The sequence below is a fragment of the Carassius carassius genome, chromosome 47 (genome assembly GCF_963082965.1).
Source record: "Carassius carassius chromosome 47, fCarCar2.1, whole genome shotgun sequence".
In the NCBI taxonomy this organism is placed as follows: domain Eukaryota; kingdom Metazoa; phylum Chordata; class Actinopteri; order Cypriniformes; family Cyprinidae; genus Carassius; species Carassius carassius.
Window position 1 is genome coordinate 24,906,604 of NC_081801.1, and position 27,182 is coordinate 24,933,785.

A 27,182-nucleotide genomic window follows, 5' to 3' on the forward strand; every position below is an offset into this window, starting at 1 on the left:
ATTGTTGTAAAGGACTTTCTGTTTTACTTTTAGTTTCAGTGTGTATTCGATGGTTGTTTTTCTCAGAGTACAGCTGGTGAAGTGAGTCTCAGAGCAGCTCTGGAGATGAAGTTCACATGCTCATATCTACATATATTGAGACGCAGACGCTCAAATCAACAGAGACACACAGAATATGCAGTACAAACAAAATATCCATATCCAGTAAAAATGCAAGGGAGCTATCATCTTTATTGACAAGAATGTGATCCCTGGAACGCCATCTCAGTTGTTCTTCACCACCATACCATCATCTGTAATAACCGATCTGACATCCATAAAGCTCATTTGATGTCTGTCTTGTGATCATAGTGCACTGTTGTGTTTGTAGCTGGACCTGTGGTACGTGATCCTGAATGGTGCTGTAGAGATCAGCTATGGAGATGGCCGAACAGAGATCCTGTGCATGGGCAACAGCTTTGGAATCTCACCGTCTCTAGACAGACAGTTCATGAACGGGGTTGTGTGCACCAAAGGAGATGACTGCCAGGTGAGAGCATGCATGCAAGTCCATTTCTGAATCCCAAAAAAAACATAATGCTTTGGGAAATCAGAATTATGTGATAAAATGGACATTATGAAGTAAGTCAGAATTATGAGATACAAAATCATAATTATGAGATATATTTGAAATGATGACATACTGTGTAACTGTGTAAAAACTATGAAATTAATTGAGATTAATATGAGTTTAAGTCATACTAAGACACATTATGATTAATTATATGAATGTACTATGAGATATAATTATCTCATAATTATTAGATACATTCAACATTTTTGTACTATGTCATAATTATAAAACTCTATGTATTATTCATGAGATAAAAAGACAAAATTATAATATATTAAATTGTAATTATGAGATAAAGACAAAATTATATCATATTATGTTATAATTATGAGATAATAAAGAACAATTATGAGATAAAAACTAAACAAAATTATGACAAAGTCGGAAATAACATGTAGCTATAATTCTGAAATAAAAAGTTGAAATTATGTAATAAAATGTCAATAATGACATAAAAATACAAAAGAAGGGAGGATATTTTGAAAGTCACTGATGTCCAAACAGCTTTGACATTTGGAACAGCACAAAGGTGAGTAAATGATGACCGAATGTCCATTTTTGTGTGAATTATCCCTTTAATGTGCAGCAAAAACCACTTGTGTGAACTTCTCATTGGTCAACAGACATATGCATCACAATGCACAAGTTTACCTCTTAACACGCACCCAAACATGGGCGTCTTGAACTCTCCTGGTTTGCACGTGTCAATATTTACGAATAGATTAAATGAAACGGGACAAATTTTATCTCGACAAACTATGTATCATTATAAAGAGCTAAGCCTCAAGCATCGACGACAGATCCCTGTTTTTCAATGGAAAGCTTATAAAGATTGTATTTGCTAGATTTGTGTAAGCAGTACACATCAAAACATGAAGAATGGAAACGCAGTACATACCAGATTCGTCGTAATAACGAGTCATCAACACATCCACAGCTGTAAATCCCAGTTTAGTTAGAAAGGTAAGGGTCCACTGAATGACATCTCATGAAGCACGTTTGGTCCAACGGGGGGAAATAACGTTGTAATATGGATGATATTTCCATTGTTTATGTTTCAGTTCTTCATGGAGAGTAGTGTTTGTGTCCGTTATGGAATAACTCACAGTCGGAAACTGCGTCTTGGTAGTAAAAAAACGGCATGGTTTTGTAGCATACAGTGATTATCCAAAAAATAAAGTGAAAGATAGGCGGAAGATTGTTTATTTTAATTCTGGCGCTCTGTCGTGACGACTCGTGACGCGCTCTGACGCACATGTCATCTGATGGAGGTGTAACTTATAGCGATTGTCTTTTTCTTTCATATACTGTATGCGAGAGTGTGTTTTACGTTGAATGTGCCTGTATCTTGATGATTACCATCTGTTTGAGCGCAAATCAGCTCGCTATTACTGTGTAACCACAGTTATCAATGTGAATGGCATCTATATGAATAGTGTGTGTGATCATTGACTTTATGGCACATTTATATGATTACCATCTCTATAACTGGCCATCAGCACGTCAACACGTGATAATTGACTATATGAACAGAAATCATTGTAAATGCTGCAGTTGTAGCCATCTCAGGATGTTCTGTAATTGGCATACAAAGTTAAATCTTTTTTTATTTTATTTATTGTACTCAAATAATTTATATGATGTATGAGTTTCTGTCTATTGTTTTATAATTGGAAAAACTATGCAGTGGTATGTTTAATGACTAAAACAGTTTGTAGAACCCTTCAATACAGTTGGTAAATATTTTTTATATTGGGGGGGGTAACAAGACATAGTGTCAGAAAAATGTTTGCAGGAATCTCATTTTTACATGGTATCTTCTTCAGATTTTAAATAGAAACTCATGAGATGTGACTTTCAACCCATTACTTTTCTAGATTGCTCCAGGACTGATTTCATGTATTTTTTATATCAACTAAAAAACAATTCAGTGTGGAAACAATTTTTTAAGGCACTTCAGTGTCTATAAATTTTAATATTTTGAGCATTATCAACTCTGGTTGAAAAAAAAGTAAAGCCAAAATAGTCATTTTCCACAGAAACCAAAATTATGTGTGTAACACACTGAAATAGAAAACTGTTACAATCTTAAGTTAGGTAGAGCACTTTCAGCTGTGAGTCCCATAATGGGGGGTTTGGTCAACAGGTTAAAACTTTCTCACGGAGTGCCAGTTTCACAAACCCTCGCTGTTTCCTTCTATATCCTCGTCACACATCTTTCTTGTTGACATCAATGGTGTGCGGAAGCACTAACCCTCAAGTTGATCCAAACCTGTATGATTATTTTTTTTGGAAACGTTTTGAAGAAGCTGCATGCTTTATCACAAAAATCTTCTGAAAACATTTAATAGCTTTGTACAAGGAACTGACTGAAAGATATATAATTAACGAGGTCATGGGTTCAATTCCAAGTGTATAATGCATGAACCAATAAATTTTTTTTACCTAGAATGCAATGCAAGTCACTTTGGATAAAAGCTTTAAATGTCTACATACTCACACTCCTTTCAGTTCAATCAGAGTTATGAGTGAGCAGTGTTATCACTGACATATCACACAGTGCTGTGGTCAGGGTTCAAATGTAAATGCCTCCTGATATAGCAGCACTGCTAATTCCCTAAAATAAAGACTCCACCTCAACTTCCTCTTTAGCCGTGAGGCCGACGATCACACACATTCTCATAGACATGTTGCACCGAGCGTGCTCCACTCATGAGTCGGTGCAATAAGTATCCGTGTTTGGTGCAGAGTAACCTCCTGCTCTACTATCAATTTATTGCTCTTCCTCATGTTGTTGTGGACCAGTTTGTGTGCATCGCACAAGAGGACTACTGCCGCATCCTCAACCATGTGGAGCAGAACACACACAAGGAGGAGGAGGAGGGCGAGATCGTCATGGTCAAGGAGCACCGAGAGCTGGACCGCAGCGGCACCAGGAAGGGCCACATCGTCATTAAGGTGAGGAAGAGTCTCTGTAGTTTCTAGAATCGTTCATTGCTTTGGGCAGCTTTTGTATGTTTAGTACGGTCAGTTTAAAGCTGGTCAAAAGGATATGGCAAAAATAACAAATGATGATCGATTTGAAAAATAAACATCACATTGAGACACTAACCCAAAGTAAAGCCTTGGGAAAGATCTCATCTACCATGGTTTAAAACCTGACTTAAGACTCTTTTTTATGTGCTAGTCAATTAGAGATATTTCGTCTTTCAAACTAGTGCAAAGAAAACATCCAAAATGCACATTTGACACTTTATCTATTTGCATTTGAATATTTCAGTTTCAATCTATATCTTTAAAAGCCATGAGGTTTTTTTTTTCCACTTCAGCAGCAATTACATACACCAAGCTTTACAGTTTATTTCTGTTTATAGTCTGTTCTGAAGGTTTATATAGAGGGGTTTGTTCATATATCATTCACCTGATTCGTATAATATTTAATTCCTGAAAACATGGTAAGGATTTCTTTTTTTCTGTCTGCAGTGATAAATAGATAAATCCAAAATCCCTCTGCAAAAACCTTATGCAAATGAGTGCCTATTTAATATTTTGATGAAGTCTCTTTAACATATTCAAACATGACATTTTGGAAAAATTGTAATGTTTTAATCTGCTTTGATTAATCAGCTGGGGAAGTATGGTGAATGCTGTTCATTTTTTAAATATGACCCTATTGACCTGTGGTGGCTTGGGTTTCTGTGTGAGTTTAACTAGACTCTTAGCCCTGGTGTTGTTGAAGTGGTGCTTCCCGTCATCTGTTGGATGTGTGGGGGCAGAGCTCTCTGAGCAGAGATGTTCAGGGTCAGGTTCAGTTTCTGATCCTCTGGAGAACGGCTGCTCTTTGTGATGTCTGCATCAGTCACCAGCAGTGCTGGGTTTACATGTAATCTGGATTACGTTATCAGATTCCATAATTAGAGTATATTGCTTTTTCTTTTCTAAAAATCCTACTGTGTGTCATACCATTTAGCTTGAACTTAATTCACAAAAGCAATTTGAATCAATCTACAAACCTATAATTTAAACAAATAATTATGCTTAGTTACTAAACGCTGGTGATGTAGCTGAGAAACTTAATGTCATCATCATATCCAGAGACGTTCAGGAAGTGTTGATTCTGCAGGACAAAAATATTTCAGACCTGGAAGACTTTGGGCATGAAATGTCTTCTGTTTTCATGTTTGTTCATTTTTGTTCATGTAATGCTGGGATTCACAAAAAATTTTGTCAGTCAAACCCCTTAAAATAAAATATTTACTTGAAATATCTCTAAGGAAGTTAATATTCCTATAATTTAACAATGCACATGTATACATTTATCAGATGTCGGTTAATTGACACAATGACATGCTGGTAAACAAACATAATACAATTATTTAATTAATAATTTTTTTATCAACACACAAACCCACAGAAGTTCTTACATTAAACCCAGTTTGGGAACCCCGGTCTAATGTAATATTTAATGCATTTCATGATGTTGATATCAAAAGTTGCAATTTATTTTAGTTCTCTTTGCTTTCATATCAATACGTTACATTCAATAATACGTTTAAAACTAGTTAGATAAAAAGTAGTCAGAATACATCACCTAAAATGAGTAACCTAATTTTCAGCATGCAATCTGTAATCAGTAACAGACTACAATTTGTACGTAATCTACCCAGCTCTGCTCACGAGATTCCTGATGATGACGTCTGGGCTCTTTTCACTCAGACCCTAGCAACCGCATAGAAACCACCCTGTCTGCATGCATGCTCTGTATCAGGTGCTCTTGTGTTGTTTGTATCAGGGCACTCCTGAGCGTCTGATCATGCATCTGGTGGAGGAGCCATCAGTGGTGGATCCCACTTACATTGAGGACTTCCTCCTGACGTACCGCACCTTCCTGTCCAGCCCCATGCAAGTGGGCAAGAAACTCCTGGAATGGTTCAAAGTGGACAGTCTCAGAGACACGGTCAGTATGTGTGTGTGTGTGCATCGTTCTTTCTGTTTCTTACAGTGTTGTTTTTGTGGTAAATAATGGGTTGCATGTGTTGACATATTTTGGGATCTGGCAGGTGACGAGAATCGTGTTGTTGTGGGTAAACAATCATTTTAACGACTTTGAAGGCGATCCGGTAATGACTCAGTTCCTGGAGGACTTTGAGAAGTTACTGGACTCCTCGGTGAGTGTCGACATCAGACAGAACCAGACTGATTCAATAAAACAGGGTTCCTATGCAAATGATACGACTGATTAAAATAACATATATAATAATAAAATAATATATGACCCTGGAGCACAAAACCAGCCTTAAGTCTCTGGGGTATATTTCTAGCAATAGCCAAAAAAACATTGTATGGGTATCGGAAAATTTTTTCTTTAATGCCAAAAAATCATTAAGATATTAAAGATCATGTTCCATGAAGACATTTTGTAAATTTCCTAATGCAAATATATCAAAATTATTTTTTGATTAGTAATATGAATTGCTAAGAATTCATCTGGACAACTTTAAAGAGGATTTTCTCAATATTTAGATTGTGTTGCTCCCTCAGATTCCAGATTTTCAAATAGTTGTATCTCAGACAAATCTTATCCTGTAAGTCAGATCCTAACAAACCACACATCAATGGAAATGATGTATAAACCTGAATTTAGAAAAATTTACACCTAAGACTGGTTTTGTGGTCCAGGGTCACTTATATGTTATGTAATATAATATAATAAGCACTGCATCTGTCTGAAAATAAATATAATTAAATGCAACAAAGTGATTGTTTTTTTTAATAGTTATTTTCAAAGCCAACGTTCAATATACTCTCATGATATAAACAACTTCATTATTGTTTATTTAGCTCTAAAAAGTAAGTTTTAGCTCAAAACTAACCAAAATTAAAAAATAACTTTGTGTTGTTTCCAAACGAAAGAAAATATATCGGTATCGGCATCGGATATCGGCTAAAATTAGTTGAAAAATATTGGATATTGGGAAAGTTCAATATTGTGCATCCCTACTGGGAATTAATTAAATCATGAAATGCCATGGAAATTTAATTTAAAACAATAAAAATGAGTGTGCATATATAACGGCAGAGCAGAACAGCTACAGCAACAGCACTGACAGAGCAGTTATAGTTATAGTCATTCTCACAATCAAACGCATCGTACTGACGCAAGTTCGTCTGAAAGAGCTTTATTGCCAAGGAATTTTTCTTGTTAAAGAAGCTCACAGTGCACACATATGAGCACAACAACAAGACATAATAATAAACCCAAAGAATAAAAATATGAACAAGTATCAGAATATTTACAAATTGTGAACATATTTAAAGAAATAAAAGGGAATATATTTATGTATGGTTAATTTGTGTCTCAGAAAATGAAGGGTCATCTGCGTCTGCTGAACATTGCGTGTGCTGCTAAAGCCAAGTGTCGTCAGATCACCCTGCAGAAGCCGTCCAGAGAGTCTCCGCTGTTCTTCTCCGTTCAGGGCGGCAGTGAGCGCGGCTTCGGCATCTTCGTGGAGACTGTGGAGGAGGACAGTAAAGCGGCAGAAGCAGGACTCAAGCGTGGAGATCAGGTACAGATTACAGGAGCTCTGCTCTGCACCGAGCAACATTTACCATATCAGTATTTCAGCATGAATACATTGTGTCTCGTCTGTCCTCAGATCTTGGAGATCAATGGGCAGAACTTTGAGAACATCTCGTACTCCAAAGCAATGGATTTCCTGAAGAACAACACGCACCTCTCTCTTACTGTGAAGACAAATATCTTCGGTATGTCTCAGAACTAACTTGGCTAACAGGTGTTGAGGTAATTTCCTCAGATGTGACAGCTTCTTGAATTTGAGAAAACGAGGATTTGAGGATTATTTTAATCATTTTGAGGAAGCACCCGTGAATTAGCTGTTTCCATCCGAGCTGCTAATTTAATTTATTACAAAATAATAATAATCTGGAGCACCACAAAAAACATTTAGCAAATAAAGAAGCGTTTCCACCACGTGTCTCCAAAAGATCATACTCTACACATATGACAATGAAAGCTGAAGTGGAGTGTTTTAGTGACAGGCTTTACTTTCTGTAAAGCTGCTATGAAACCATGTGCATCATGTCATGTGAAAAGCAGATCCATTTGACTTTGTTGCAGTTTTCAAAGAGCTTCAGAGCCGCGTGAGGAACGAGAAGAAGAACGGCGGTCCTCACATCCCTAAGATTCAGGAGCGGAGGATCAACCGCTTCTCCATCCCTGAACTGCCCGGCGACTTGGAGTTTCCCTCGGACAGAAAGAGCCGCAAGAAGATGAAGGCCAACACGGTGTCTGGAGGACGCAACAAGATCCGTAAGATGCTGGAGAAGACCAGATTCAGCATCCTGCCCCCGAAACCCTTCAGGTAAAGACATGTTTTTTTGTACAGCATCACGACTGGCGCCACACAGAGAACATGAGCTACTGCTCTTACGGTCTCTAGAGGCATTTCACTGCATGACTTTCTCACAGGGTTTAAACAGACCTCCATCCATCGGTTTGGTGCCTTTATGAATGAACAGAGGATGGAGGATGCAGATACACTGGTCACTACAGGAGCTCATGAAAACGTTTTACTCATATTTCATCCCAGAATCATTCTGCATAAAGTAAATCAGTGTTTAAAGACTAGCAAGAGTTGTGCCATTATTTTCATGATGGTAAAGCACATTCTTCACTGCTGTAAAGATGTTATAGTTTATTTAGAAACCTTCAGTTGGGTGTGATTGAGCTGAACTCTTGACTACACCCTTGTATGATTTCCTTATTTTCTCATTGCAGGGACTGCAAATGTCATGAAATAATCAAATCAAACCATTTAACATCAAAATAATACATACAGTCTCGAAATACATACAATCCTAATCATGAAGTACACGTTTGTTCACAGTTTAAAGTTCATGTTTCCTTTCATTTTCAAGATGTTGGGTAAATCCATTGTCATTTTCATGCATTTAAAGCAATGCAAATAATCATAACTAAAACGTTTTAACAATACACATTCACATTACATTTACTTTTATTCTTTTAGCAGATGCTTTTATCCAAAGCGACTTACAAATAAGAAAACAACAGAAGCAAGTTTTTTATTTTTTTAAATAATAAATAAAAAGAATGATAAGTACATAGAAGAGAAATTGAATAGAGAGAGCTACTGTTAGAGTTTGAAGTTATTTATTTAATAAATAAAAAGAAAACAAGTCGATAGAATAAAAAAAAAGAAGAGAGAACTAGTGTTAGAGGGTGAAGTTTTTTTTTTTTAAGTACAGGGAATAGAAATAGAACAGAGAGTGCAAGTGTTATAAAACCTGCAAAAACCCTGAAAAGACCTTTTATCGGATGTCATGTCTAGTTAGGACATGGTACAGTGTCACAATGCAGACAATCTAAAAGTCCTAAAACATGCGTCATGTCGTTCATGCACAGTGTATGTTTTATTTTTGGATGTTGAGGTAAAGTGAGCCTGCTAGGTGTGTGTGACTGAGCGTGAGAGTGTGTTTGAGCACCTCACAGGCTTGTGTTTGAGGTTCATCTAGGTGCTTGATGCTTGTACTGGTTGACATCACGTGTTTTCTGTTTTTATGACTGCTTCACTGCACAGGGGACTGTTTGGGTAAGAGACACCTGCTTAACACTCTCTCTCTCTCTTATGAAATAATCATAAAGGCATAATGTTGGGAGTAGTGCAGCACAACCTCTGCCAGAAGAGAACATTGTGTTTCATGCTGTTTCATCCTCATATCAAGCGTATTATTGTGTTTACAGTGGACTTAGCATCCTTGTGCATGTTCACAACACATATCACTTTCTCTCTGTTCACTAAGATTTGCGTCACATACTAACCAGGCACAACATTTCCAACAGCTAATCACAGTATGACGTTAAATATACAGTTGGGATTACATACTAAACACAGAATAATGCTACAGTATTACACTAGTATGCACTGCCATGTCCTGTGACAAACAGAAACAGGAAGTGAAACGAATGACTTCCATACAGGAACTGACACTGCACTGTTATTTACATAAGGAAAAGATGTTGACCAATAAAAGACAACACCTAACCGGGCACAACATGACAAAAGCGCCTTCTTCCTCATCAATCACAGCTTTAGTCAATATGTGACTCCACAAACACTTTCTGTAGGTCCCATTTAGAGTCCGATAGATCTCCATCCGTCTGTAGGTGTAGGTGTGCTACGCATGTGTATAGAAGTCCATTTCTGCCACAAAAGAACAAAAAATGAAACCGGTTTTGTGAAAGGTGCTGAAAGCACTTGAATTTGACTTTGAACTTAAATTTAAGAAAAGTTTAATTGTCTCATGACATTATGACTTTTGTCTCATAATTATGACACAATTTTGTCTTTTATCTCAGAAATAGTTTTTTTAAATCTCATAATTACGACAATATCATAATTTTGACTTTTATCTCATTACTATTGATCTATTTCTATTTCAAACTTTAATTATGACTTTGTATAAAAACTTGACTTTTTTATCTCATAATTATGACTTAAAATGTCAAAAATGGTCTTTTATACTATATTTAAGGTAAAGTATGTAAATGTAAGCTTTTTCTCTCCTAACTTTGATTTAGTATGTCAGTTTATCTCATAAATATTATTTTTATCTTATAATTATGAAAGTATGTCATAACTTGACCTCATAATTATGACTTAAAATGAATTTTGTTTTATCTAATAATTTTGTACTTTTTATCTCATAATTAAGATACAGTATTTCAATTTAGACTTATCTTTTGACTTTTTATCTCATAATTTTGACTGTCAGTTTATCTCATATTTTTATCTTATAATTATGACATAATATGTCATATCTTGACTTATCTCATAATTGACTTGAAATTACAAAATTTAGTTTTGTCTATTTTTTCTACTTTTTATCTCATAACTAAGAAATAGTATTTAAATTTAGACTTATCTTTTTACTTTTTAATCTCATCATTTTCAATTTCCCTCAATTATGCTTTATATCTTATAATTACGGCGTAGTATGACATAATTTTACATTTTATCTCATAATTCTGACTTTCTCATGATTGTGATTTACTAAATTATTTTTTTTCTTGTGGTGGGAATGAGCTTGCATACATGTGTATCTGAAGTGATGTACGTTGTATCTACAGTGTTTTTGTGCACTTGTATTGATGTTTCCCGCAGTATCAGATGTGTTGATGATGATGTCATAGAGTCGAGTGATGGATGGAGAGGCAGTGTTGTCCTCTCAGAGCAGATCGGACTTTACTCTCTGCTCTGAGAGCAAGACAGCAGCATGTTAATCAGGTCGTCTGTGTAAAGGTCTGACTGGCACAGAGTTTACACACGAGACAGCACTGTTTCCTCTCGTCTGAGACGTCATGTGTTCTCGCCCTTCTTCTGCTGTGCTTGTTCATCTAAGCCTCGTGTCTCAGTCATGAATTGTGTGTGTTCATTCTGTGTTTGTGCTCATGTCTGTTTAGAGCGCTTTCACACTGAAGCTTCTGGCATCACATCTCAGTTTGTTTAGACTTAACAGCGTTTCTCATGGCCTTCGGCGAGCAGCTCACATTCTCCGATCCATTATAATACGTCTGCAGCAGATGAAGGCGTGTGTCAACTGCAAATCAGAACTACCTCTATTTCCTCTCTTAATTCATCAGTGATGCTTTCTCTAAAGCGTCTTAAATTTTTCCTTTGACGTCACTTAAGGGTTGCTGGATGATGTTAATAAGTAGTCGAAGAGCTGTCTAGTTATTGTTTTAGCCAATCCACATTTGGTCTGGCTTCATCCCATTGAGTCAGTCAAGTGTGAAAACGGCCTAAATGTCCATATGCAGGGTATCTGTGGGTCTTGAATCTTAACAAGTCTCAAGTCTCACCCTTACACAAATTAAAGCCTAAAAAGGTCTTAAATCAGAGCAAAAAATTCTTACATTCATAAAATCAGTCATACAACACAATACGTCATACAACACAAATACAATCTTTTCACACAAAATTAACACTACATCTATTTACTACAGACATGTCATTTTGTCTTATCTCAGAATCATGACAATATCATAATTTTGAATAATTGCTTTTTAATATTTCAGAATTTATCTCATTATGACTTAGTGTCATGAGTTTACCTTTTAGCTCACAACTATGACTTAATGTCAATTTTATTTTCTCATAATTTTTTACTTTTTTTCTCATAATTAAGATGCAGTATTTCAATTTTGACTTATCTCTGGACTTTTTATCTCATAATTTCGACTCTTTTATTTATCTCATAATTATGCTTTTTAATTAAATATTCCATGCACTGCTAAAAAATGTATATCTTCCTCAGTATTTTTGACTTGTTTTCCAAAACTTCTGAAATAGAGACAAATTTACTTGAGATGCAATTTAAACATATGTGTTATGATTTGCCCACATCTCAGTGCAGGACTGAGAAACAGGCAAAAAAAGAATAAAAAGAAAAGAAGCACAGGAACAGGAAACCCAGCAAACAACAACTCACAAACCATGACCTAAACACAAGGACTGAAACACACAGAACATGGGGATAACTAGTTACAGGTGTGACTAATCAGGGTAACCATAGGAACTAACGAGACAAGGAGAGACAGAAACACAGGAAGGAAGCATGAACCAAAGAAAACTAAGACTACATTTCAACTTAAAAGTCCTCACAAAACGCAAGCCACAGAACAGGAATTGTGACAGTATGAAGTCATGTTTCCTAAGAAATTGAAGAAAATTCTGTGAGTTAATGCTCAAGACAAGAACAAATATCTGTCATTGGGGAAAGAAAAGTTTTCCCTGTGAATTAAGTTGATTTTGCCGAGCCAATCGGCAGATCTTTGTTCTTGTTTTAATCATCAACTCATTTCATTGTGGTCACAGGAAGCAAGCCTTCTTATGTCATTTTGATCCTCAAGTAAATGTATTTTAATTTAGTAATTTTAAACATAAAAAAAAATAATAAAATACTGATGAACAACATCAGGTTTTTTTGTCATGTGATCGGAAGTTTCAGTAAGTTAATTTCGAAATTCTAGTAGTTTGGAGAGGAGCCATTTGAAGCATACATTTTATTTATATTTTATTTTGACATTTTTTGAGACCATTTTGATGTATTGTGTTCCATTTCATTTATTCCGTAAACTTTCTTTACTTGGTCTTAAAAAGGTCTTAAAATCACTTCATAAAACCACCTAGTGAAAATCTCTTCCATCTATCTGCATGTGTGTGTATGTGTTCATTGGCATGCAGTGTTAGTGTTCGTGCTGGATGAAATCCGTCTCTCTCTGTGTCTGCAGTGACGGTGGCATGTCTCAGTCTCAGGACGACAGTATCGTGGGCACTAAGCAGTGCAGGCACAGCGTGGCCATAATGCCCATCCCGGGCAGTCTGTCGTCCAGCAGTCCTGACCTGCTGCATCCCACCGCCAGCGCTCTGGACTTTACCAACCCTTCAGGTAAGACCTCACACCATCAGAGCACCAGTTCAGCCACCCGCAGCCGATGATACGTGTCATCATGAAGTGCATGTGCTGAAGAGCTGCTCAGAATTCACAGACTGTGTGTGTAATGCAGTGTGAAACGATACATGGTGGCAGCAGAATGACGGCAGGCATCATGAGTGAAAGACTTGTGCTTAATTTCATTGAATGGGCGTTTGCAATGTGCTTCAAGTATTAAAAGTATATTTTTATAAAAACTGTACTTGCAGTAAATATAATATAATAAAATATGAATAAAATTAAATGGCCTCTTAAGTGTATTTAAGAAACATAGTCATGAAATTGTCTGTCTTTAAATCACTAAAGTACACTTTTAAAAAGTGCACTGAAATAATGTCAAATTAAATGTATCACTTTAAAATTACATGTGAAATAATTACATTTAATAATCCTTTCTGTTTTAAAGTGCACCTATTTTGATATGCGGCCTAACATACTTGAGCACATGTAAAGTCCTTGATTTTAATTTTAACTGTAGTGCCTTATTCGATATTGCATGTAAATTAATATATTTTAAATGTACTTATTTGCAGTTTAGTATGCATATTTATGCCATATTTCAAAGACAATAGAAGTATTAAATTATACTCGCTATTAACAAACCATTAACTATGACTTTTGCGTCAATGAACTTCTAATTTGCTGCTGATTAATTGTTAATAAGGTAGTTGTTAAGTTTAGGTATAAGGTAGGATAGGGATGTAGAATATGGTCATGCAGAATATGTGCTTTATAAGTAATAATAAATGCCAAAATGTTGATAATAGTAGTTAGTAGTTAATAGTGAGAATTGGTCCCTAATCTAAAGTGTTACCAAGATGTACTTTAGTTCTACTTAAGTTGGTCAAAAATACTCTTTAAGTTCATCTAATTGCATTTAATATAACTTTTTCATTTAATTGTAAATGACATGCAGTTAGCTGAACGAAATCTTTACACTCAGTTCACATTGAAGTATGCTCTTTTAAATTATATTAATTTCATAATGAGTGCTCATTTCATCTAGTTATTTCATCTTCTTTCGAGGTGGAGGGTTTCTTCTGTAGATTTGTGGACCTGATGTCGATGCTCTGAAAACCTTCTACATTCAAACAGAGATGTAGTTTGAATATATGAGGATGTTGGAAGGATTCCTGTAAATGTCCCCTTACTGTAACTTCAGCTCTGGGTTGTGTCAAATGAAAGCTTGTGGCCGGTTTCAGATCCTCTGCACAGGAATGTGGAAACCAGCACATTATATACAGTAAAACTGCCATTATATAGACAAGAGTGTGTGCATTACATTTTTAAATGTTTTCAAAAAAATCTCTTTTTCGTGCTCTAAAAACAATAGAAGGGCATATGACATTAGAACAACACCAGAGTGAGTAAACGATGACCTTATTTTCATTTTTTGGTGAACTATCGCTTTAATATGCAGCGTGATGTTCGCTACGAGAGACTTTATATTAGTTTAGATTAGCTGTGATGTTTTCACGGTTGGATCATGTGTGCTCTGTCTGTCATGTGTCATATTTCTTTCTCCGTCTTCACTTTCTGTGTGTTTCTTGGCTCCTCGAAGTGGCTGGTTTCTACTGTAAGTACACGTTGTGAACTCACTGTTTTGAACTCGTTTGCACGTGATTATAGGCTTGTGGCATGAAATGTTTGTTCAAAAGCATGTGAAAATGCATCAGTGTGATGGAGTGTGTTCCAAGCCGATAAGACTTCATCTGTAAATAGTTGAACACCTTTGAGCCTTTGACCTCCTCTTTCATTTCCTCTGATGAATATGTTTTGAATAATTCATCTTCACATATGTTGTGTTTAACTCCATCTCTTTCCTCTGGACACTGACAGACATTCCCGATCAGGTGATCCGCGTGTTCAAGGCCGACCAGCAGAGCTGCTATATCATCATCAGTAAAGACACCACAGCTAAAGATGTCGTCTCACATGTGGTCAGTGAGTTCAGCCTCATCGCCGCTCCAGAGACCTACTCGCTGTGTGAGGTTTCCATTAGTCCTGAAGGAGTCATCAAACAGCGCCGACTGCCCGACCAGCTCTCAAAACTAGCGGACCGCATCCAGCTCAACGGCAGGTAAGCAGAACCAGCTCATGGCTCCACTGACATCCATTCAGACGCATTCAAATGTGGGTTAAAGGATGGACAAGCTTCTGCGAATTTCACAGCATTTCAGAGTGAAGACGTGTGACCAGTAGATTACTTACAAAATTGTAGTCTGTTACGGATTTCAAATTGCATGACACAATTACATTACACATTTTAGGTAATATAATCAGACTGCTTTTGATCTGACTCAATTACCACTTTGATTTAAATGAGTGCTGTCAGTCGATTAAAAAACTAAACTAATTAATCACACATTTTTTTCTGATATTAGAAGTCAGGTAATAAGCGATTAATCCCACCTAACATTAAAGTATTGAAATATACTTTCTCATTGCAATAATTTCACATTCCATTTCCAAATTAATGTAGAAACTACATAAATACAGTATATTTTTTATATTTGTTCAGTGGCAATACTACTACTGATTTCTCTGTGAATTTTTTTTTTTTTCTGATATTTTACCATTGAGTAGCCATTCAACATTACAGTATAATTGAGAACTATCAATTGAAACATTTATTAGACTTTAAAAAGTAACAACTTCTAATTTGAGTGAACTTTAATCAATCTTCACATAAACCCATTATAATAAATGTCATCTTCAGCAAGTAGGAATTATTCAGAAATAGAATTAAGTTACATTGATGAATCCTTAAAGCTACAGAAGGCTCTTTTTTCTTTTGTTCTTTAATGAACAGTTTGGAAAACAACAGCATTTCAGAGACATCAAATATCAAGAAAATACTTACGTGCAAGGTTTAAAGCAGCTTTAATCACGTTTTTGGTAACTTCGTGGCTTAATTGGTGACATAACAATGGCAGTGCAGGCTCATAGTTTTGTTTTGTGCCTTTATATGAAATTATATACAGCATGCACCGCTGTATTTTTGCGTGCAATTGAAGAGCACACTCTACAAGCACTTATAATGGCTGACAGTACAATTAATTTTTAATGACATATTTAAATAAAACGGCAAAATGAATGCAATTCTTGTCAAGAAAAAAAAAGAGACAGAAGCAGTAGTTGTGAGTTGGGTGGCCAATTAATTGCATGTGTAAACATAAATTTTAACATCAATAATTCAAATATGATAATTATGTACCATATTGATAAAAAAAAATACAAAGAGAAAAAAGATATATATTACATTCCCAAATTTTGGGAATCCCTGCATTAATTGTAAATAAGAAATTTGAATTTGTGCGTTTGAATGTATTTGACAGCACTTAATGAGTTTAGATTTACAGATTTATGATTTGATTATAAGCAATCTGAATAAACACGGTTTGAAAATGACTGTTAAATACAAATAGATGCAAATAGTTAAAAATAGACTACACCATGTTTTCCTTTTTGAGTGAAGAATTCTGATTTAGTTTACATTCTGATTTCAGTGTGCATCACATTTAGTTTATTAGTTATGTTAATGCTGTGTAATCCAAATTGATAGAAAACATTTTATGCTATTCAAATCCATAAATCTTACATTTAGACTGAGTTGATGGATCCAAGAGGGACACCGTGATGTGCGCTTGTGTGACAAGACTTTACAATAATCCCTTCATTTGTATGTTTGCTCAGGTACTACCTGAAGAACAACATGGAGACAGAGACGCTTTGCTCTGATGAAGACGCTCAGGAGCTCCTGAGGGAGAGTCAGATCGGGCTCCTGCAGCTCAGTACTGTGGAGGTGGCAGCGCAGCTCTCCATGAGAGACTTCGGCTTGTTTCGTAACATCGAGTCCACCGAGTATGTGGACGACTTGTTTAAGCTGGACCCCGGCGGTGGCGGCAGCAGCCATTTGAAGCAGTTCGAGGAGGTCATCAACCAGGAGACCTTCTGGGTGGCCTCTGAGATCCTGCGCGAGCCCAACGCGCTCAAACGCATGAAGACCATCAAGCACTTTATCAAGATCGCCCTGCACTGCCGCGAGTGCAAGAACTTCAACTCCATGTTTGCCATCATTAGGTGAGTCAGTTGTGCTCTCAGAACTATTTCGCAGTGATTGAAATAAAAGTATTTCACTTTTTCAATATGAGATGCACCTGACAAGTAGTTCGACCTGTCACTCGCTCAGAGTGTGTAGCCTGTTAAAGATACGTGAACCTCTCATTCAGCACTTTCACTAATTTTTACCCCAAGCCTCATTCATGTCCAACTCTGCTTCAGATAAGCTTAGAATCTGACCAGTTTTATGTGATTAGAAGATATACAAGTAAATGCATTCTCAAATAATTGCAACAGCATGTTATGAACATTTTAATAGTATTCTATTAATCTGTAAGTGTGCATTTATATCGCTTAATGCACATCCTATTTTTACATGTTGTATATATGCATATTAAATATTTGTTGTTCTTGTTCATTGCTATGGTTATCACCAGGGATGCATTTTTATAGCACGCAAAAATGCAAGAATTTTTTTTTACATCTTCATTTTCTTTTTTTCTTTTTTATATGAATTTTATATGAAAAAACGTTGATGCTGTCCAGAGTGCAAACACTGGACCGAAGCATTTGCAAGATCCCCAATGCTATTATTAGTTTCTCTAGCACCTCATAGAACGGGGGGGCCTCGTCGGGTCACACACTTGTGTGCCCAAATATTTTTTTTCCACAGTCGCATGCATGAATATACAGTCATCAGAATAGACACACTGTACCAATATTTCTAAATTATCCACAAGACAAAATAATCCATAACTGACAATTTACAAAAATGATCATGTTAAAAAGTAAACATGCTCTTTGTTCCACAGTGTGCGCAGCTTCATCAGAACATACAATGCAGTTTTATGATCACTCTTATTTTTGAAATGGTTCAACATCTGTTTGATTGTGTAAGGGGTGTGTGAACTCGAGAGCAGGACCGTACGTGATGTTCATGTGCTGTGTTTTTATGTGCTCTTCAGTGGTCTTAATCTGGCTCCAGTAGCTCGACTGAGAAGCACGTGGGAGAAACTACCCAGCAAGTATGAGAAACTGTTCCGTGATCTTCAGGACATCTTTGACCCATCACGAAACATGGCCAAATACCGCAACATCCTGAGCAGCCAGAGCGTACAGCCTCCCATCATCCCGCTGTTTCCTGTGGTCAAGAAAGATCTCACCTTCCTGCACGAAGGTCAGTAGGTCAAGTTCACCTTCTGAAATACACATGTGCAGTGCTGGGTAGATTACTTACAAATTGCAAGTGAAATAGTTTGACACACAGTAGTATTTTTAGTTTTAGGTCTTAATACTGTCTGTCATCTCTTATCTTTCTCAGGTAACGATTCCAGTGTTGATGGCCTGGTGAATTTCGAGAAGTTACGAATGATCGGCAAGGAGATACGAAATGTGGTGCGCATGACGTCAGCCAACATGGACCCAGCGCTCATGTTCAGACAGAGGTGACGGCTGCAGACGTTCGCACACAGCCACAGAGAGCATGAACTGAAAGTACACAAGAAATCTGAAATTACTCCGGCTTTTATTGTGAACAATTCATCAGTACACGTTACTATTAAAAGAAAATGTTGTTGAAGGTGCATGACACAGGCATGACAGGATTGGGTTTAGGATAGCTGAACAGTTAAAAAATGCTTGATCGGTCCCAGTCTCGATCCTTGAGTTAGTCATTCATTTAATGCCATCGAGTCGCTCGCACACTTGCAGCATATATTTCTTTCTTTCTCTTGTAGGATCAAGTGTAGTATTTGTTGGTGGTGCTTCTGTCTGTCTGAGTGTTTCTCTCTTTCTGTTTACCTGTTTTCTGCCTCTCATTGGCTTTGCTTACAGGAAGAAAAGGTGGAAGAGTTTAGGGTAAGTGTGCTGTCCTGCATGTCCTGAATGTGTCATGACCATTAACCTGGACACAACATCTCCTGCGACTCTTCCTTCCTCTCTCTCATTCTCTAATCCATTGATCATCACGTAACGGATCATGGTCTTCGCTTTCGAGTTATTTGTGGATTTTTTGCATTAATGGAACTGAACAAATTGCATGGCCACATTACGCTGCTGTAGTCATAGTTCGCTACGAGTGGCAAGTATATGAGGTTCAATGTTTCATATCCACGAAAAAAGGAAAGGACTTTTACAAATAAAGTTCTACAAATACACTACTGGTCAAAAGTTTGGAATAATTAAGATTTTTTAAGTTTCTGAAAAAAATCTCTTCACACTGAGGCTATTTTTGCTCATTTATTTGATAAAAAAACAGTAAAAACAGTAATATTGTGAAATATTATTTACATTTTAAATAACTGTTTTCTATGGGAATATTATGTAAAATATAATTTAATCCTGTGATGCACAGCTGTATTTTCAGCATCATTCCTCCAGTCTTCAGTGTCACATAATCTTCAGAAATCATTCAAATATGATGATTTACTGCTCAAGAAACATTTCTGATTATCAATGATGAAAAATCTTTATATTTTTTGTGTAAACAGTGATCATTTTTTTCTTTAAGGATTCTTTGATGAATAAAAAGTGCAAAAGAACAGTATTTATTTGAAAAAGAAATAAATGCATTTTCTTTCATAAAATTATTTTTGATCAATTCCATGCTGAATAAATGTATTATTATTATTTGTCCATCTTACTGACCCCAAACTTTTTACCTCTAGTGTACATGCAAGAACCTCATAACCATACATGAAAAACAAGATTCACAGAAATCGAATCTTTCATTTTTTTCTTTGCAAGACCAAAAAAATAATTGTAAAAAAAAACTGTCCTCCCATTTATTAGTGAACGCAGGAATGAAGCATCTGAATTATTGTCTCACTCCTCATCCGCTCCGTTTCCTCAGATCTCTGAGTCAGGGCAGCACTAACTCAAACCTGCTGGACGTTCAGGGCAATCACAAGAAGCGTGTGCGCCGCAGCTCTCTGCTCAACGCCAAGAAGCTGTACGAGGACGCCCAGATGGCACGTAAGGTGAAGCAGTACCTGGCTCACCTGGAGGTGGAGACGGACGAGGAGAAGTTCCAGATCATGTCTCTGCAGTGTGAAGCGGCCTACAGCACACGTGTGTATCATATATGACCATATTCTACAGCCCTAATCCAACCCCATACCTAAACTCAACAACCACCTTATGAACTATACATTTTATGTAGTATAGTTTACCAGAACTTTCTGTTTTTGCTTTACATTTTGAAATTAAACAGTTAAATATGGAGCACTGGAGATTTTAATGAATAATGTCCCCCAGTGAAACTCAGCTGTGTGTGTTTTTCCCCTGCAGTGTCTAAGAACCTGAGCGAGCGCCGGTCTGCTAAATCAGACATGTCCCCGGTGTCCATGCGCTCCGGTGTGTCTTCAGCCAAGCCTCAGAACCGTGTCTCTCAGGTGCTGCAGGTTCCTCCCGTCAGCCTTTACCCTCTGCGCAAGAAGAGCATCGCCAAAGACCTGTCCGCTTCCTTCAGTACGTGACCCATCACAAGCTTTCTGAAGTGACACAATACTGTGTTCATCATCTTCATCTGGATTATTTCAGACCTCATACACAATTCCATAACAATTGATGCAGAATTTTACATAATAACCAAAAAACGGTGCACGCTGAAGCTTATTTTTTTTACCATTTTCATAATGAGCATCACTTCCACTACAAAACGTCAACTACACGAAGATACAAATACAAAACGTATTCAATTTCTTAAAACCTATACTGTACGGAATTGAAAATGTAAAGAATTAATACAAGTATTTCATATGCAAATTATTTTGTTTACGTCCTTATATATTTTTAAACTTTTTTTGACAGATATTCATCTATTCTTCACCGTTAAGTTTATACTGACTCAAACTGCCTCTGAATACATTTGAGATGTAAACAGTTTTTTGCTTTAAACATTATCAGAGCAATTTTGAAAAACAGATCTTCAATTTTTTTTAAAATATATTTTCTTACCAAGTATTCTTATCAAGTAAACCTGCTAAGAAAAAAAATTATTAGGTGTTATTTTCAAAAAAAATTATCTCCTAAATGTTTATACTTAAAAAATGTGTCTATGGTTAAGATAAATAAACTTTATACAAAGAGAAACTCGACGTAGATTTTTCTTGTTTCAAGTTTAAACATTTTGATATTTTTTCAGAAATCTTTTTTTTTTGCTTCTCAGGTTAATGTATCTTGATTTAAGAATGTTTCCATATTTGAAATGGAAAACGCCAAAAATACTGAGTAAGAAAATCATGCTTCGTAGTGCGAAAACATTGAGAGGTGGGTTGTATAATTTCATTAGGGATAATAATACCTTCTTCTCACCATCATTTCCTGCTCTGTCCTCACTACCACTCTGAAGAAAGGTAGCAAATCAAATCAAAACAAACGAATGGGTCGATACAAATAACCACAGTAGTATTTAACAGTGTGAGGCGAGCATCATTGTGTTTATCGTGGTTTATCGACTCCCTCTGCTGTCTAACTGTGTCAGTGCCTTCTGAAACACAGTCTGCTGTGCTCTTCAGGTCCAAACTCACCTCAGATGCTGAAGAAAGCAGGCGATGACATCAGCATCAAGAGAGCAGACGACACAGCCACCGTCTCGTCCCTGCACTCCAGTCCTACCGTCTCCCCACAGGGATCTCCTCGCAAAGGTACGACCCTGATCTTCAGCTCAAGGTCTTGTCATGTATTTACTCTAAACGGAAGCAGTTGTTATATTTGATACATAGATTACGAAGTCTGCTAAATTATCAAGACGATCAAAACTTGATGAAGCGATTAATAGTTCCTAATAAAGAATAATTGTACAAACGTCCGTCTTCAGCTCGTGCATCACGTGTGAAATCTTTGCTTATTTTTATAAACTAAACATAAGAATAACTTTGATATTGTTAGTAATATTTAAAAAGTTGAACACTTACTGGACTGAAGCAGCTTCAGTTGACATGATCATCCAGACATCTCTCAATCATCATTGGATTGCATTGCTTTATATGTTTTGATCATCAAACTAAGCATTAAATATCATGTTACTGTTACATATAATTGGAGATATAGAGTGACTGGTAATATTTATATAGTTTTATGTAAGTATCTACTTTTGATTTGCATTAAAAGCGTCAGAATTTCATCACTTTTTTTTGTCCATATAAATATCAGCAGTATGAGCTGATACACCTGATGTATCAAATATGACACAGAACAAAAAAGCTTTTTTGACTAAAGATTTTGTCTAAAAGTTCCACTTTTCAGGCTATTATTGAACAGGTCATGCTTTACAGTGTTAATCGTGATTCATGCTTCAGTGTTTCTGAAATATTCCCATCATTCCCTCACAGTGGGCGGAGCTCCCAGACAGAACTGCGGTCAGCCGAACCTGTCGGGTTCGTCCTCGTCTCTGGCCAGCGAGGTCGGTGTCAGGACGGGAGGACGCTCGGGTGGCATAGGTGAGGCTTTCCTCCAGAGACAGATCCCGAGGATGACCTGTCAGAGCGGCAGACAGGGACAGGAAGAGACACACAAGCGCTTCAGGTCCCCCTTCAGACTCTCGAGAGACAGGAGCGAGTCCAGGGACAGAACTAGGACAGTGAGACAGTCTGAAGACAGACAGACACTTTAACCCTCCGCTTCAGTGTAGTTCAGTCGAGGATGAAGCTCCTGTCGTCGTTTATTCAGATTCATCTGTGCATTTGAAAAATTGAATGTGCATGTCAAGAAAGCTTGTGTCAGGTTATGTTTTGTGAGTGAATGATGACAGGATCTTTGCTTGCTCAGCGAGCCGATGCTTCCACGTGTTTCTCTCTTCTTCACTGTTTCTCTGTAATGATCTGACTGTGAGCTTTCCATCAGGCAGAGGTTTGTGTTGTACTCTCAGGTCTGTGTCGTCTGATCTTCTGTCTCCTCTCTCTCTCACAGGTTATGCCCTCATGCCCTCCGGCAGGTCTGACCTGTCCGACTCCAGCGAGATCTCCTCGCGCTCCAGCATCGTCAGTAACGGCTCTGTGGACTCCATGCCCGCAGCGCCCTCCATCAGCGTCCGGCCAGAGACGCCCACACACACTCCAGCCGACTGCAGTCAGCCCGGCACGAGGTAGTGTATCCCACAACACCTCAAGGCGTCTCCTGCCCAAAGCAGCTTGATCCGAATCGTTTCTGCTGGAGTCATGATGTCTGTGCTGTAATGCGAGTTTGAGCAATTTCAGGATGTTTTTTTAAAAGTGTCAGTATTTTTGTTTTGTTTTCCAATACAAATATCTTAACATCCTTAAATCAAGATACATTTACTTCAGATGCGAACTGAAGATATAGGAAGTCTTGTTTTCTGAGGAATTGAACAAAATGATATCTGTCAGTGGGGAATGAAAACTTTGCCTTTTAATTAAATAGATTTTTTTTTTTTGATATTCGTTGGATATCAGTTTCTCATAAAACAAGACTTCTTATGTTGCTACCCAAGTACATTTATCTTATTTAAGAGTCTTTAGACATTTGCACTGAAAACAAGACAGACATGCTGAGCAGAAGGTAGAGTAAAAGTTATTTCCTTATTCCGATGAGTGGGAGCAGTTTTTGTTTTATTATTATTATTTTGTAAAATGAATTAAAAAGTAATGGAGAGCTTTTGGAAATTGCATTTTCAAACTTTGAATTTTACAAATAAAAGACATTGACGTTTAGAGACCATATTGACATATTGTGTTCCATTCAATTAACTTGACTTGGTATTAATATTTTACCTTGGTCTTAAATTTACTGTTAAATGGTTTAACAAAAGTGCCAGCATTTGAAAGTAGTAATGCATTTCAAAATAAAAGTACCACATTATGCATTACGTTTTTTTTTTTTTTTTTTTTGGGGGGGGATATTAATTGGTATTTTGGTTACATAACAAAGTTTATCTGCCGTTTAATTCAACGTAAACTCATGTGGCTTCTCTCTGTCCGTCACAGGAAGGTTATTGCTTCCATTGTCTTCTTTGTATAAAAGCATCTGCTAAATGATTAAATGTAAATTTAACACATTCAGTATACAGATTTGCCTTTTTAAACACAAGATTATCATATCGTCCAATATCCCTCAAATGCAAATGTTTATGTATTGATAAATTAGGATGTAACCCAGTTTGAATTCATATGTACAGTATATATTGAATAAAACATTTACAGAATTTTTGAACCTCGCACCATGTTTCACAGCTGAATGCGGTGTGTGTTTAGTCAGTGTTTTTCTTTCGTCCCAGTTCATCTTCAGCTCAACACCTTGCCGTGAGGGAGACCAGCTGCATGTTGTCCAGCAGCGCGGAGGAGCTGACGGTGCCCGAGCTAACCTCCGTCTCTGAGCTGGCCGACAGCGGCCGCGGGAGCTGGACCTCCTGCTCCAGTAACTCTCACGACAACCTCCAGACTCTTCCAGGCCAGCGAGCTCTGGACCTGCTCAACCATCGCCACACGCCCCTGTGCGCCCCCATCGCAGAGGGGACAGCGGAGGACAGCTGCTCCAGAGACGGATCTGAGCTCAGACAGAGCTGGACGTCCTCCAGTTCCCTGTCGGACACCTACGAGGGCAGCTACAGCACCGTCAAACGCAAGACGCAAGATCAGCAAAGCACAGACGCTTCGTACAAGACCGTCACATCCAGCACGGAGAAGGGACTCATAGGTGAGCGTCAGTCTACGTGGGACACCCACAGAGTCCACTGTCCTCTTGCTCGATGATAAATGTGCAGCTGGCTCTGTTGTGCCTTCATAGCTAGTGTTAGAGGGTCAGTTTTGTGTGTGTGTGTGTTTGTTTTATAAATACAAAGAAAACAAGTAGATAGACTAAAAATGGAATTTTCAGATTGAAAAACAATGGAACATTCTGTAGATTTGTGTCACACAGGAAGTGATCATGCTTTTACATCCTGGTAGAGTGACTGTATCCAATCAGTCATGTTAGCAAAAAAACACACATGATCAAATAAGTAGCTAGTTATATCAGTAGTTATAATCTAGTTACCGCTGAGGATTATCCCTGTGACACATTTGAGTATCAGAAATAAATAGAGCACTTTTTACTGCACAAGAATAGATGTGAGGAGCTGGGTCGAGCAGTCAAGGGTTAATGTGAATCTGCTTGTGTTGTGTCTGCTGCAGCCGTGTCAGTGTCTTAGTGAATGTCTTTTTGATTTACGTACCCCGTTTCATTCATTGATGTTTGCTTTGTGTGTGTGTTTGTGTGTGTCTGTGTTTTGTTTCTTTCTGTGCTCCTTCCCATTCATCACGTCACTTCCTGCACCTCTCCTCCTGCTTCCTGCCAGTGTATTGTGTAACGTCACCCTGTAAAGACGATAGGTTCAAAGCGCCGCCCCCGACTCCGCCGGGGTACCAGGGCCTGACGCTGGGCGATGTGCAGGACGGAGGAGCCTTGCGGCCGGCCCATGTAAAGCCGCCCGAGTATAGCGTGGCCTTGCAGAGGTGCAAGCTGCGACACAGCCTCGCCAGTGTTACTCTCCGTTCTCACGCCGATAGTGAGGAGGGTATGTGGTCAAACCCTGCAGAGCAGAGAAACACGTCCGGCTCACACTTCACCCCTCAGTCCCTAGACCTGAATCATATTTGACAGCAAGAAAACACCATTTTTGGCTACTTCTACATCACACTAGTGAATTTAGTTGAAGGTGATATCAAGGCATTGCACTGGTCAATTTTGTAATTTTGGGCACTATTTGTAATGTGCTGTTTCAGACTAATGAAAAGAAAACAACTAAAATGCCTAATGGAACTCTTTCCCTGCTAGGAATTTTCTTTCATTTTTTTTATTTTTTATTTGCTAATGTAGAGACTTACATTGACTGCACTGGGTTTATTTAAATGCACTTCATCTATTTGCATCAGTTCCATATCTTTAAATGATTTGAGCCAAATTCAGCAGTACATCAGGCTTTACAGTTCTACTCCTATCTATATTTCGAATGGTTCTCCAGAAGGGTTTGTTCATATATCTATCACCTACTATGGTGATGTAGAAGTGCTTCACAGCATAAGGGGGCATTCTTACAAAATGCATCTAAAAACTTTAAATGCAGAGCTCAGGATTGGATTGTAAAAAAGCGCAGCACAGAATGCCTCTGCAATGTTGCTGTCAAATAAAACAGTCATGCCAATTTGCTTCTGCAAACAAAAGCTTGCAAAGCTTGCCCCGCCTCCGGGCTCTTCTGATTGGTCCACTGTTTCGTAACTTACACTAATGAGCGGCGCTGCGTGTAAAAGTTTAAATTCTTTTAACTTTACATGGAGTCTCTTATGAGCGATACTGCAAAAGATGAACATATCACACAAAAGTAGAAAAAACATTCTGTGTGAATTACAATCCAACTTACCACATGCATGAACCTTTTCCTGTATTTACAGTGGGGTGAAATGTGGCCTGGCCGTGTTTTAGTGCCATCGGCTGTAAATAGCATTGCTGTGGGTCAGTGTTGATGAAGCACTCAGTGCAGACCAGCAGTGATGGTTTGAACTCAGCGTCATGTGCTTGTCCTCCTGTGTGTCTTTCAGAAGAGCAGGTTTCTGCCGTGTGACCGGATGTCAGCGCTTCACGGACAGAGACGGTACTCTACAGGTTTGCAGGTCATTTAACGACAAAACAAGCCTCTTCTTGATCATCGACCAACTCGAGACGGATGTTTTTAAGTGACCGGTGAAGAAAGATCTCTCAGAAATGAAGCCTCCACAGTCTCCAAATGCTTTTTTAAGCTGACGTCTTACTTTTTCTGCCCACTGTTCAGCATCTGCTCAGTTCCTCTGGGAGAAACCTGATCTGATTGAGCGTCACACCGTGTGCATGCCCAACACAGATCAAACATGCTTCAGAGACGAACCTTTATGGTACTTTAACGATGCACACGCGTGAAGTGTGAGATAAGGACGTTTCGGCGGCGGCGCATGATTTCAGCATCTGACGTGTTTACACACATTCTCGGTTTACAGTGTTTCTT

At 37.7% G+C, this 27,182-nt stretch overlaps 1 protein-coding gene across 8 annotated transcripts in view; it reads left to right on the forward strand.

Moving 5' to 3' along the window:
* Positions 1 to 26,974, forward strand: part of rapgef6 (Rap guanine nucleotide exchange factor (GEF) 6) — a 71,007-nt gene extending 44,033 nt beyond the window's left edge. For 4 of the 8 annotated variants that reach the window (XM_059542843.1, XM_059542847.1, XM_059542850.1 and 1 more), the window contains 22 exons: positions 371 to 529; positions 3,419 to 3,571; positions 5,406 to 5,570; positions 5,674 to 5,781; positions 6,976 to 7,179; positions 7,270 to 7,378; positions 7,752 to 7,995; positions 12,945 to 13,102; positions 14,709 to 14,723; positions 14,987 to 15,227; positions 16,844 to 17,230; positions 18,175 to 18,386; positions 18,531 to 18,654; positions 19,043 to 19,066; positions 20,061 to 20,278; positions 20,498 to 20,677; positions 21,727 to 21,855; positions 22,543 to 22,650; positions 23,120 to 23,294; positions 24,444 to 24,862; positions 25,503 to 25,721; positions 26,743 to 26,974. In XM_059542843.1, the coding sequence (XP_059398826.1) occupies positions 371 to 529; positions 3,419 to 3,571; positions 5,406 to 5,570; positions 5,674 to 5,781; positions 6,976 to 7,179; positions 7,270 to 7,378; positions 7,752 to 7,995; positions 12,945 to 13,102; positions 14,709 to 14,723; positions 14,987 to 15,227; positions 16,844 to 17,230; positions 18,175 to 18,386; positions 18,531 to 18,654; positions 19,043 to 19,066; positions 20,061 to 20,278; positions 20,498 to 20,677; positions 21,727 to 21,855; positions 22,543 to 22,650; positions 23,120 to 23,294; positions 24,444 to 24,862; positions 25,503 to 25,721; positions 26,743 to 26,765 (3,774 nt within the window). In that variant the 3' untranslated portion in view covers positions 26,766 to 26,974. The remainder of the gene's footprint in view (positions 1 to 370; positions 530 to 3,418; positions 3,572 to 5,405; positions 5,571 to 5,673; positions 5,782 to 6,975; positions 7,180 to 7,269; positions 7,379 to 7,751; positions 7,996 to 12,944; positions 13,103 to 14,708; positions 14,724 to 14,986; positions 15,228 to 16,843; positions 17,231 to 18,174; positions 18,387 to 18,530; positions 18,655 to 19,042; positions 19,067 to 20,060; positions 20,279 to 20,497; positions 20,678 to 21,726; positions 21,856 to 22,542; positions 22,651 to 23,119; positions 23,295 to 24,443; positions 24,863 to 25,502; positions 25,722 to 26,742) is intronic. The other 4 variants (XM_059542848.1, XM_059542845.1, XM_059542844.1 and 1 more) reach the window with 4 other exon arrangements.
* The last annotated feature ends 208 nt before the right edge of the window (positions 26,975 to 27,182 follow it).